Genomic DNA, 13,515 nt, shown 5'->3' on the forward strand with positions numbered 1-13,515 from the left:
GCCAGGAAGGGCATCCGGCCATAAAAAAACATTGCCTCAAACAGGGAGCCATGATTGTCATGGGGCCCGCAAGGCTAACCCCTGCTCTGGCGGGGAAAATGGCCTTAAAACGATCATTCATTCATATTCATTCATTGTGTAGCAGGTTCGAACCCCCTCCCCTCTTTATAACTTGTTTTTCCAAGGGCAAGGGCTTGTGTGTTAAGGGTACCACTTTCTTTTGTGACACTGCATTGTTCGTATATACATGCTTATTTGTCAACATGACCAATTGTTTCCAACCTGCCCGATTGTCTCTTTCTCTTTTGGTTAGACGGAGTATGTAAATAGTGGATGGGAGTTTTGCCCCAAAGTTTTTTCACGGTCAGAGACTAACTGACGTCCCACTTATGGTTCCGCTTGGCCATTCTTGATTTATAGGAGTGGGGCGTTGACAGCACGGTTCCCTATCTGGGAGGATTAATTTGTCAGGAAGGTAACGCAGGAATTGCATGCAAGGACCCTATCTAAATTACGGTGATAGTTTCAGATGGCTTCCATGGTTGCTTGGCAACACATTGTGCCTCGGAGTTGTTATCTGCGGCTCGTCGGCTTCAGGGTCAATCATTGGGAAACGGGTCCGAGAACACGGTCAGCAAACCCATAACAATATATACTGTACTTGTATAATGTAAAGAAAACAAGTTGGCATGTTTTAGAATATTCTGAATGTCTTGTTGGTATAACCTTTTCAACAACCTCATCTATCTAATTGAAGAAGAGCCTTGGACCTTTAGTACTGTCCAGTTCAACTGATCAATTAAATGTCATTTCTGTTATTGTGGAAGCTATTATGCTTCTTTTAAGCTCCACTATTGTCCCAAAACAAACCATTGAGATGATGTTAAAAGTAATTGGATATTTTTAGCCCGTCTGCATCAACTGTGGATATGCATCCCCTCCAAATACACTCCAGCTAGATTACAGCTGCTTCCTGTCTACAACCCTGCAATATCAACCAGAAAACCATCCAAATTCCATCATTTAGCTCTTCTTTGAGGTTCCACAATAATGGAGAAAACACATGTTTGCCAAAGTAATTATGTGCTTTGATGATTGTCTTTAATATCATAAAAGCAATTGTGCTGCAGTTACTTACAGGATATCCAGGGGCACCATGAGGTCCTTTATCACCAGTCTTTCCTTTTAGACCCTGCAAACAATGAAAAATAAAGATGGAGCAAAATAGAAAATATACGAGGAAGTCAAAAGGTTTCTCCTTTTGTCAAAATATTTCAGAGACAGAAACATGACATATATTTAAATGGTATCAGCTGAAAAGTCACCCACCAATTGGAGGGTGGGGGATTGAGGGGGTGGGGGTTGAGTGACAAGCAAGGGAGGCGGGGAAGGGGGGGGGGGGGGGTGACATTGGCAGGAAAGTACATAGAAAAGGACAAAGGTGAGTGCTGAGTTTCATTGGTGTAGAATCACTCATTCATGGCTGGGAAAATACTTTTTGACCCACTTTTATAATACACAGCTTTCAAAATGTTTTTGAGGACTTTCCTACATAGATAAGTCTGAATAATTTGTTTCCACAAGCCACACGACAACTCACACGATCTCCCGGAGATCCGGGAGGGCCCTCAGTCTTTCCATCTTCTCCACATTCTCCCTGCACCAGTAAGTAAAGAGTAAGTGTTTGGTATTCCAACTTCAAAACATCCAAAACAGGTAAGAAAATTCTGCTGCTTGAATGCTAAGGACGACTGAGGCCTGAAAGCTTACATATCCGTGAGATCAAAATTGCAGTGAAGGCCCTGCCATTGTTGATCACAACAGAGTATTTGAAGAGCAATGCTGTCCCTTAATTAAAGAGAAATTACATAAATATTAATTTTACCTTCCGGCCTTTGGAGCCTCGATGTCCATTGAATCCTTTAGGACCCCGATGACCCTGAAACACATACTTTTGGTCTGTTAGAAATTGCAAAAGACTTGCCATATACAAGTCTGAAGTTGTCTCAAACGGATGAGTCCAAAGCGAGATATTAACAAATAGCATGTTCTCCTCTATCTATAACTTTGTGCCCTCTCTCACATTAACATTCAAACCACGTGATTAAAAACCCCACTGTACTCTGAAATACATAAAAGATCTTTTACCATAAGGTCATTAACTATTATCCTGATGCTGCTGCACTCCAAAGCCCATGGTGTATATTAATCCAAAACACATGACTCATAATAAAACCATTTGCATGCTGAAGCTGAACAATTTTCATAATCATTAGAACTATCTCTCTGCCGCAATAGAGACCAATTTCTAATAGCTCACCCAGGCCTTTCATAAAATATCGTGCTATATATTGTTTTGACCCTATCTCTCAATGGTGAAGAATCACTTAAGAATATATATATATATATATATATATATATATATATATATATATATATATATATATATATATATATATATATTTATATATATCTATATATATATATATATATCTATATATCTATATATATATCTACATATATATCTATATATCTATATATCTATATATATATCTATATATATATACTGTATATATATATATATATATATATATATATATATATATATACTGTATATATATATATATATATATATATATATATATATATATATATATATATATATGTATATATATATAGATATATATATATATAGGATCCGGATCCGGATCTTCACCACAATCCCAAAAATTCGTCCTTGGAACACCCCCAACCTGTCCACCAAATTTCGTTCAAATCCGTCCACTACTTCGTGAGATATCCTGGTTACAGATAGACAGAAAAACAGTCAGACAGACAGGGGTGAAAACATAACCTCCGTCCACTTTCGGTGGTGGAGGTGATGAAGGAGAAGCATATGCGGAATTTGGCCACTCTGAAAAATACTAAACTGAAGAGAAACATTCAAAACATCTTATTTTCACTTTGCCGAACATTGATTGATGTTTCGTGAGTTTAATGACTAGAAATTTTGTATTGGCCTTTCCTGGAATGTATGTTTAGAGTTGTAACAAAACAGTCTTACATTTAAATCCCATGCGGAAGTAGGAGAGTTTAAAAAGTACGATCAATTTTGTTCATCCATGGCTGAGTTCAAATATTGCCAAGTATTGTATTGCATATTGTCCATCCGAGGACAATATGGATTGGTCAAGTATGGATGGACTGAAGGAAAAGATGAACAAGTGGAAGGAATGTATGGAGACAAAAGGTCTGAAGGTGAATATAGGAAAGACGAAGGTGATGGCAAGTGGTAAAGCATGTGGTGAGGTGGAAAGAACTGGGAAGTGGCCATGTGTGCTGTGTGCAGGAAGGGTGTCGGAGTGAACTACATTCAAGGGACAATGTGTGCTGAGTGGGTTCATCAAAAATGTAGTGGTCTGAGAGGGCCATTAACCAGTGTGGCAGCTACATTCAAATGTAAGGTGTGCACAGAGGGAGCTGGAGATGGAGGAAATGTTGAGTTGGATCTTGGAGACGGCGTGAAGCCGGAAGGTGTGAAAACATTTTGTTACCTCGGAGACATGCTGAATGGAGAAGGTGGATCAGACTCGGCAACGGTTGCTAGAGTGAGATGTGCATGGAAGAAGTTCCGGGAACTGAGTGGCATGCTGACGAGGAGGGGAGTGTCGTTGAAGCTGAAGGGAAAGGAGTATGCTGCATGTGTGAGAAGTGTTATGATTTATGGGAGCGAGACATGGGTCATGAATGTAGAGCAGCAACGAAGGCTGGAAATGGGTGGAAATGCGATTGGTTCGGTGGATGTGCGGAGTATCGTTGAGAGAGAGGAAGACAAATGATGAATTGCGAAAGATGATGGGAATAGAGCCTGTGATGGATGCTGTGAAGAGGAACAGGTTGAGATGGTTTGGTCATGTGTTGAGGAAGGATGAAAGTGACTGGTTGAGAAGAGTGATGGAAATGAATGTAGAAGGAAGTAGAGGACGGGGAAGACCGAGAAAGACTTGGCTAAAGATGGTGGAAGAAGAAATGCGGGCAAGGGGGTTAACAAGGAGAGATGCAGAAAATAGGGCAAAATGGAGAAGATTGTCATGGGGACCGCAAGGCTAACCCCCGCTCGAGCAGGGAAAATGGCCTTAAAATGCATGTTGTTGTTGTTGTATTGTCCATCCGAGGGACGGCACACACATTGATGAAGCACACCAGGATGACGGTTTATAACTGGGATGAGATTAAAACCCAGGCCAGACAGCTGAGAGGTGAGTGTGCATACCTCCAGGCCACCATGCCATCCCTCCAAAGGTGATGACAACAGGGAATAAAAGTGGTGTTTCCGGTGAGGTCAAAGGACTGTCTTACAATGGCACAATTTCTTGTTACATAAAAGTAAATATGCTACAACATACATACTAAACATCAGGTGATAAAGGTGCAATTGACTGAAAGGTTCTGTATCACGTGAGAACTGACATAGTAATTCTCACCGAATTTCCTGGAGGTCCACGCTCACCAGGAAGTCCTCTTCGACCAGGTGAACCCTGTGTGAAATGATGAAATTATGTTCGACCATCAATCAAGAAAAGTTACTCTTACCTATACTATAAAACAGGAGTGTCCGACTGTCTGTCTGTCGGTCCACAAACTACTCCCTCAGTTTTGGGGCCAGGCCCACCAAACCTTCTGTAGAACTTTTTGGGGTCCCAGCTTCAGTTGGGCGGGAGGTTTCATCAATATCTCAATACAATTATGATTTTGAGTTTCTACCCTTATGAAACTGTTCCCTCTCTGCATGTAAACACATTCACGGGTTTGGTATTCGCAGTTTCGCCATTTACTGCATGTGGAAACATTCGCTGGTTCAATTAATATGGACAATGTTAAAATCAACAAAATATGGGATTTGATCCTCGGATTACAGCATCACAAGCTAAGTGTTCAGATGGGAATGACAATCAGGCTCTGATTATTGAACATGGTGCAACAAAAGTTTCTGAAGAAAACAGCATTTTACATCGACGGAATATGGCGTTTTGTTATGTTGGTGATAACGATGATGACGATATTGATGCAGGGTAAAGATAAAAATACTGATAAGGATCGCAGTTATTTTGGTGATGATGATTTGTTTTAATGACTCATAATCATGAAAATTATGGCGACAATGGCTAAATAACTTTGTGCTGCTGACAAGGAAACAGAACAGAGAGAATGACAGGGTGAGCCGACTATAGAAGGCCCGTGGTGCGGCATATACTAACCATGGGTCCCATTGAACCACGCATCCCTCTAGAGCCAGGCCACCCCATTATTCCAGCAATTCCATGGCTTCCTGGCTCACCCAAAGGCCCAGGGGGACCTTGATCGCCCTAATGATCAAGCACAGATACACACATGCACGTACACGCCTTCATTCTGGCTGAACTTGATTCTAAAATGTACTTTGCTCCTGATGCAAGCTATTCTAAAGACAATGCCAAGGAAGCAGGTTTGGCATGTGCACATATGGTTTGACACAGAAAAATCACAGCAGTTAACGAAAATCCAATTTTGGCCTCAGGTGGCATCAAGCAAAGCGAAACAGTGGGTGGCAACTACTTACCTTGGCACCTGGCTTGCCTCTCTCACCCAAATGGCCCATTTTTCCTGCAATCCCCTGTCAAATAGGCCAGATAAGCAGAAATTAGGACCTAGACACAGAGATGAAGGTTGTGATTGAAAAACCATATGACCAAGAACGAGTAATCAGAGATTGCAGACCCTCTCCAGGACTTGTTTAGTGTGGTGTGTTTAGTGTGGTAAATAAATGAAAAGATGTACTAAATGAGTAAATGAAAGGTCGGTGATTGCAAATGAAAGGTCAAAATGGTCTCGTTGTGATGGTCAAATGGTCTTAAGGTTAAAAGGTATAAAGTTTGAAAGGTTTGAAAAGGTCCAAATGCGTCTAAAGGGTCCAAATGGTCTAAAATTTCTCAAGGGTCTTAGAATGTCGATGGGGTCTAAAGTGTATAATTTAAGGTTTAAAGGGTCGGAATTGATGGAAGGGGGTTAGAAACGTCTAAAAAGGGTCGACGGGGGTATTAAATAAAAGTTCTGAAAGGTGTAAAGGTCTAGAGGGTAGAAAGGAGTCCAAGAGTCTTCAGGGTTCTAAAGGGTCTGAGATGATCTAAAGGGTCTTCGAGATGTAAGGGTTCTAAAGGGTGTATCGGGGTCTATATGGTCTGAAATTGCCTTAGGGGTCTTAAAGGGCATTAGGGCTCTAAATGGTCTAAGACTCTAAAGGGTATTATAGGTTCTTAGGGGTCTATAGGGTCTTAAATGATCTATCAGATCGAAAAAGGTATGAGGGCCTTGGTGAGCTTTAGCGGTCTAATGGGTTTTCAGGGTCTTACAGTGTGTTCTGAAGGGTATTAGGGATCTGACGGGTCTTAGGGATCTTAAAAGGTGTTGGGGTTCTAAGGATCTTAGGGATCTTCGGAAGATTAAAAGATGTTGGGGTTCTAAAGGGTCTGAGGGTTCATAAATGGTCTCAGCATTATAAAGGGTCTCGTGGGTTTTAGGGGTCTGAAAGGTTCTTGGGGTTATAATGGCTTTACAGAGTTTTAGGGGTCTTAAGGTTTTGTGGGTTTTCAGGGTCTTCATGGTCTGAATGGTCTTTTGGTTGTAAAGGTTCTGGGGGATTTAAGGGTCTCAGGTTTCTAAAGGGTCAAATGCAATTAATACACATACTCATGTTCTGTGCAGACAAATAGACAGACAGACAAACAAACAAACAAACGAACCCAAATGGACATGGCGAAGGTAGCTAGATAACAAGAAAGAGCAATCAGAGATTGCAAACCCCAGCCAGGATGTGTTTTCAGTGGTTTTTAAGGCTTTTGTGTTAAAACAAATATGGCGGCCAAATCACGTGACCGCAATTTTTTTTCTCTACCAATTTATCATAATGGAGGCACCTATGACATCATCATTAACAGATATTATTCCACTTGGAGAGTTCTTTACAATGAGCCGTCTCAATTTTTTCTATGCAGCACTTTCGGAGATATAGAGGTGCAAATGTTTTCGGTTTTTCCAAGATGGCGGCCTAACCAAGTGACCGATGACGTCATAATTTTTTTTTCTCCACCAACTTATGGAGGGACTACCTTATGCTCAAGAAATTTCATCTTGCTCGGATTAAGTTTTGGACTTGTTGAATTATGACGTCATAATGGAGGCACCTATGACATCATCATTAACGTATTTTATTCCCCATGGAGAGTTCTTTACAATGATCTATGTCTCAATTTTTTATATTCAGCTTTTTCGGAGATATAGAGGTGCAAAGTTTTTCGGTTTTTCCAAGATGGTGGCCAAACCACGTGACCTATGACGTCATAATTATCATATAAAAATTCTAGAGGTGGAGTTGCACCTATAGTGAAAATTTCCTGTCAATCGGACCAACAGTTGCAGAGAAAATCATAGTTATTCTGTGCGGATAAACAGACAGACAAACAAAAGGACTCAAATGCAATACCCTCGCCTCAGGCGCCTCGCCTCTGGCGAGGGTAATAACAACTATTTTGCAGGGGGACGCGCTATTGACAGGTGGTGAGGCCAGTAGATCGAGATTAAAATAATAATGGAAACATACAACAAAATGGCAAAGATTAATCAGATTACCTTCACTGCTGAACACAACTGCATGATGTTAAAGAATAATCTCTTGTGCCAAAGATTTCCAAAATGATTATGAGGATCAGGTTCTCACTGACAGATGCAACATAATGAGTTATCCACATTTTCAATTTAGAAGTAAGCCAAACCCAAATTAAACCCAAATTTTATATATATATACGTATATATATATATATAAGAGACTTTGCTTTGCTTTGATCACACCCATCTTATAGAATATACAAAAAACAACTTTGAGTTGGGATTATAATTCATATTTTGAGTATGAAAAGCCAACACCATATAGCAACTGCCTGGTAGCGGAAGGCTCCACCCCTTGTACACACGTCCTTATTAGTACGACGGAAGTGCATCACAAAAGCAGCATGACGTTTGTTAATATTCATTGGCCCGTTCCCTCCGCAGCAGGAGACGAGGTTTTGCAATCATAAGTGTGTATGTGTGTCTATCTGTACGTGCCGTAACTTTTTTTTGCCATTTGAGTTTTGTCATCAAATTTTCACCAAAGCCTAACTATGATATGGAGAAGGCAAATTCATAATTTTGTCAAAAGGTCAAAAGGTAAAAGGTCAGAATCACACAAAATCATCAATTTTCATCAAATTGACCTGAAATTTAAATTTACCATTTGAGTTTCGTCATCAAATTTTCAACAAAGCTTTATCTATCTATAATTCCAGTAATCTCTGTTTGTACGTTTGTACGTTTGTACGTTTGTCTGTGACCGCTGTTTCTCGACAACCACGGGTCCGATATACTTTAAACTTGCCAGGTATATTGCTGGAGACCCGAGGATGTGCCTTTTCAAGGTTTCATATTAATCGGACAATTACTTACCGAGCTATGTCCAAAAAACGATTCAACCAATCAGAGAGCAGCGAACTATCGCGTGTGCCGAACGTGGCGGACACACTCTGCCTCGGATGGCACATTTGAGAGCGTATTCATTTATTTCACGTTTGCAAACTATGTTGGCGCTATGTTGGCGTTAAACTATGTTTTAAAACTAATAAAAACCCCGGGGGGATTGTCACTGTACTCGCAAGCCGTTCGCCGTTCGCTTTGGCGTTGCGAATGGACCAAAACATTTCATGCACCAAACCATTTCATGTAAAGCGTTCGCCGTTCGCTTTGGCGTTGCGAATGAACCAAAACATTTCATGAACCAAACCATTTCATGTAAATAGAGGGGGGGATATAATTTTAGATATAGATATAGTACGGGCATGCCCTAGTTATGATAATATGGAGAAGACAAATAAATAATTTTGTTAAAAGGTCAAAAGGTAAAAGGTCAGCATCACACAAAATCATCAATTTTCATCAAATTGACGTTAAATTGAAATTTACCATTTGAGTTTTGTCATCAAATTTTCAACAAAGCTTTATTATGATATGGAGAAGACAAATTAATACATTTTGTTAAAAGGTCAAAAGTCAGCGTCACCTCCAATCATCAATTTTCATCCAATTTACCTGAAATTTGGTTCACCAATCAATAGCTACACGCCGATTGTTTTTTTTTCAATGAAAAGGTCAAGGTCAAGGTTGCGTAAAATCACCAATTTTCACCCAATTGACGTTAAATTGAAATTTACCATTTGAGTTTTGTCATCAAATTTTCAACAAAGCTTTATTATGATATGGAGAAGACAAATTAATAATTTTGTTAAAAGGTCAAAAGTCAGCGTCACCTCCAATCATCAATTTTCATCCAATTTACCTGAAATTTGGTTCACCAATCAATAGCTACACGCCGATTGTTTTTTTTTCAATGAAAAGGTCAAGGTCAAGGTTGTGTAAAATCACCAATTTTCACCCAATTGACCTGAAATTTTAAGAATTTGCATATTGGGTCACTGAATTGGTTCACCAATGAAAAGCTACATGCTGATTGTTGTTTTTTGTTGGATCAAAAGGTCAAAGGTCAAGGTTGCATAAAATCACTAATTTTCACATGATTACCCTGAAATTAAAAGAATTTGCACACCGGGTCAATGAATTGGTTCAATAATGAAAAGGCAGGAGTTGATTTTTTTTTTTTTAGCTCTAAAGCTCAAAGGTCAATGCTGCATAAAATCATCAATTTTCATTTTGTATTTTTTTTTTCAGTGTTTTCGTTATCTTGAGCATATGGTAGAAGAAGAATACAGACACGGAGGGGCTTTCCATTTTCAGATGCTTTCCAGTTTTTTATTTGGAATTTACTTTTCCACCTGTATATTTTTTCTGAAGGAAATGAAAACTAAAATACAAGTGGCAAAGTAAATCGCTATATTGATGCAAATAACCATCCTGCTAAAAATGGTACTGCAGCAGTTTTTAACGTAGTTAATTATTATTATTATTTTTTTGTATACAGGATCGAAGCTCATGAAAGAGCTAACATTTATCACACACAAAAAACAAAAAAATCAAAACAGACACAAAATATATAATAAGGGGAGCTATATAATAAGGGGAGTGGTAGACAAGATGGGGACAGAAGGGGAAGCGCACAAACACAACATTTGAGAGCAGGGACATTGGGAGATCTGTGGGAGGGAGAGGGCTTGGGGGGAGGAGGCGTGGGAAGGGGGTGGGGGTATGAGAAGTATAAAACACAAGGATACTGCAAGGACTTCCAGGAAGGAAGTCGGTATTTCAAAAAAGTGTATCTGGGGTGAAATTAGCGGGGGTAGAAAAGATCAAGCTTTTGGATGGGGGAAGATAAGAGATGGTGGTGAACAGCTGTTTTAAAGACCTGGAGGGAGGAGTGGGATTGAAGAGAGTGAGGGAGTTTGTTCCAGAGGCAGGAGAAAAGAGGAATGAAGGAGTGAAGGTGAGCAGAGAGTCTTGATTTTGGCAGTTTAACCATAAGAGGGTTGCAGGCAGGTATTGTGCGATTTGTAGGAATATTTGGGGGACAGAGCCCAGAGAGAGCTGGGGGAGCAAGGCCGGAGAGGAGTCGGTAGAAGACAGAAAGACCACCAATGGATATACATGAACACAAAACTCATAGCTTGTACCTGGATTCCAATTGCTCCTGGATTTCCTGGGCTTCCTTCAGGTCCAGGATCACCGATGTATCCACGGACCCCCTTATCTCCTTCCATTCCCTCGTCGCCTCTATCCCCCTGCGTTCATACATCGTTTTGCTTCTTGTAAATCGCCCTTTTAATCACATAGCAAAATTCTCAGTGCTGAGAAATGTAGTACACTGTGAGATTACCCAAATAATATTGCGTGCATTCACCTTCAGCCCATCCGTTCCAAGCTTTCCAGGATTTCCCAAGCTTCCAGTATTTCCCTAGTGAAGGGATAACAAAGATGGTGGTTTTCAGAATGCACTTGTTCCACAAAAACCTGTCAAAATGGCTGGGCCTGCCACATACTATCATCAAGATGGAAGAGTGAGGTGATGCAGGTGAGGTGATGGAGGGAAGAGGGAAGTGACAGGAAGTAAAGAAGCGACGTGATGCTTACTCTGAGTCCAACCAAGCCAAGCTCTCCGGCCGTTCCCCTCTTGCCTTTGTTACCCTGGGTCAGAGGGGCAGGTGTGGACAAGACCGAGTTGTCTGAATAAGCATTGAGTTTGAGCATATGGAGACAACACAAAGGGAAGGATCTATGTCAGTGTGCTGTGCCCAGCACGGTATTATGCTTAACAGAACACGATTGCGTGTGTCTCAGTTACACACATGGCCCACTCCCGTTGGAAAAGGGAGCACACCAAGGTTGGGAATTGTGTTGGTTGGTCTACCTTCTCCCCATCTTCTGCTGGAGGTCCCTTTTCTCCAGGTGGTCCCAGTGGACCCTGCAAACGTGCAACCATTGGGTCAAGATGCATGAGGACAAAGTCTCAGTGAGTTCTGCACCATTTGTGATTTATTAGCTCTGAAATGTTTACAACGTGAAATGAAATGTTTATAATCGAGCTAAAAAGTGCTGGAATCGAAAGTGTGGCATTGGTGATTGTCATTGAATATCTGTGGGGAGGAGGCGGGGGAGAGGGGGGGGAGTGTATCTCACCATTGGTCCTCGATCTCCTGATGGGCCAACCTTTCCAGTTGGTCCCTTGGATCCCTAGCAATAATACAAAGTAATGAAATAAAGAAATTTCAAAGATTAACAAATACAGTGGATTGATGCAAACAAAGCTAATGGGAAAAGTTTGCTCAGTAATGACAAATTCCGTTCTCCTGCCCACAAAAAAAAAATACGGACTTCACAGTGCAGCACTATGCCAGGACAAGAGTTTGATCAAAGATCCGAGGGAAATGTAGAGAAGCCAAGAAGGAAGAATGCAATCATCCATCTATCCTGCTACACCTACACCTACACCTTTTGGACATTAGGATTTAGGTTCTCATCAGCAAGACAAAACTAATGATACACATCATATGCACATGTGCTTTATCAGCTGAGGATTAAGATAATAGTAAAGGTGATAACCCCCCACCCCACCCAAAAAAAACTTGCAGTGGCAAAGAAAAAAAGAAGAAGATGCAGAAATAAGGGGGAATGAGAAAAATTAACTAGAACAACACTCGGTCGAGCGCATTCCTTCGCCAGACTGAGCAGGTTACGTTTTTTATACCACTGATAGGCCGGATCTGGATCCAGACCTTAACCAAAATTGAATCGGATTGTTCTTGTCACCTACCCAACTCATCCATTAAGTTTTGGCTCAATCCGTCCATTACATTTTGAAATATTGTGCTATGTATCGTTTTTGGTCCTGTCTCTCAATGGTCAAGAATGACTGAAAAAATTCTAGTATATTAAGGAATCAGAGACATCTTGAAGGAGAAAAGTTTCTGTTAAGCAGATCAAGTCTGGTTTGTCAGAAGCAACCTGGATGGAGAGATCAGTCAAGTTTGAGTGAAGGCCCCGGATGTTTGAGGTCCATACTGTTAAAGAAGGGGAAAGGGGGAGCATCGGATGCAGAACAGGGGAGGGGAGGGGTAGGGTAAGATGAGGAAGAGGAGGAGGAGGAGGTAGGGAGAGCTGTTGATTAATGTGTCACAGATTTCAGAAGAGCTAGGAGAAAGGGAAGGATGAGGAGGACAAAAGGTTTGATGGTGATTGGGTGAGGCACAGTGAGGTGTTGTTTGAGGGGGAGGAGGAGGCAGAGCAAGGAAGAAAGTTGGAGGAGATGGAGGTGAGAGTTGTAAGGGAGAGGATGTGGGGAGGACGCTTTGAGGAGGAAGAGTGAGAGGGGAGAATTGGAGAAATAAGGAGGGTGGGGAGGTTTGAAGAGGAGGGGGGAGTTTTGAAGGGGATGTAGGAGTTTTGAAGGGGAGGGGTGAGGGGGGAGTTTATGAGTGGAGGGGCAGAGGGGGAGTTTAGGAGGGGAGGGGGGAGGGGGGAGTTTAGGAGGGGCGGGGCAAGGGGGGAGATTTGAAAGGGATGGGTGATGGGGGAATTTAGGAGGGGAGGGGTGAGGGGGAGTTGAGGAGGGGCGGGGCAAGGGGGGAGATTTGAAAGGGAGGGTGAGGGGGGAGTTTAGGAGGGGAGGGGTGAGTTTGGATTTTAGAAAGTGTTGGACAATGAATGGAAAACGAACATTTATTGCAAAATAAGTTTCTTGTGATTTTCGAGTCAGAGATCCATTTGAAAATGTTGGAGGACGGGTGGAATGCAGGTGAGTTTAGGGAATGTAGGAAGGAAGAACTGTAAGAGATTGAATTTTTATTTGAAATGAAGAGATTTGGTGAGCAAATCAAAAGCAACCTTTTAAAGAAGAAGAAGAAAAGTGTGTTATTGAAGTGCGGTGCTATGCGCACGACTTGTTTGCCAAGAAGATAAGCAACACCGCGGGTAACCAAAAAGAGTCTTTATTCCAAAGCTCAA

General features: G+C 41.3%; 1 protein-coding gene across 1 annotated transcript in view; it reads right to left on the reverse strand.

Moving 5' to 3' along the window:
- The window catches only part of LOC137438726 (uncharacterized), a 230,457-nt gene that overhangs the window by 31,404 nt on the left and 185,538 nt on the right, over nt 1-13,515 (reverse strand). The window contains exons 33-43 of the mRNA XM_068134015.2: nt 11,692-11,745; nt 11,423-11,476; nt 11,146-11,199; nt 10,916-10,969; nt 10,689-10,796; nt 5,600-5,653; nt 5,259-5,366; nt 4,485-4,538; nt 1,886-1,939; nt 1,601-1,657; nt 1,139-1,192 (exon numbers count right to left, since the gene is read on the reverse strand). Of these exons, the coding sequence (XP_067990116.2) occupies nt 1,139-1,192; nt 1,601-1,657; nt 1,886-1,939; nt 4,485-4,538; nt 5,259-5,366; nt 5,600-5,653; nt 10,689-10,796; nt 10,916-10,969; nt 11,146-11,199; nt 11,423-11,476; nt 11,692-11,745 (705 nt within the window). The remainder of the gene's footprint in view (nt 1-1,138; nt 1,193-1,600; nt 1,658-1,885; nt 1,940-4,484; nt 4,539-5,258; nt 5,367-5,599; nt 5,654-10,688; nt 10,797-10,915; nt 10,970-11,145; nt 11,200-11,422; nt 11,477-11,691; nt 11,746-13,515) is intronic.

This window comes from Myxine glutinosa, chromosome 13 (assembly GCF_964187855.1).
Source record: "Myxine glutinosa chromosome 13, kmMyxGlut1.1, whole genome shotgun sequence".
NCBI classification, from domain to species: domain Eukaryota; kingdom Metazoa; phylum Chordata; class Myxini; order Myxiniformes; family Myxinidae; genus Myxine; species Myxine glutinosa.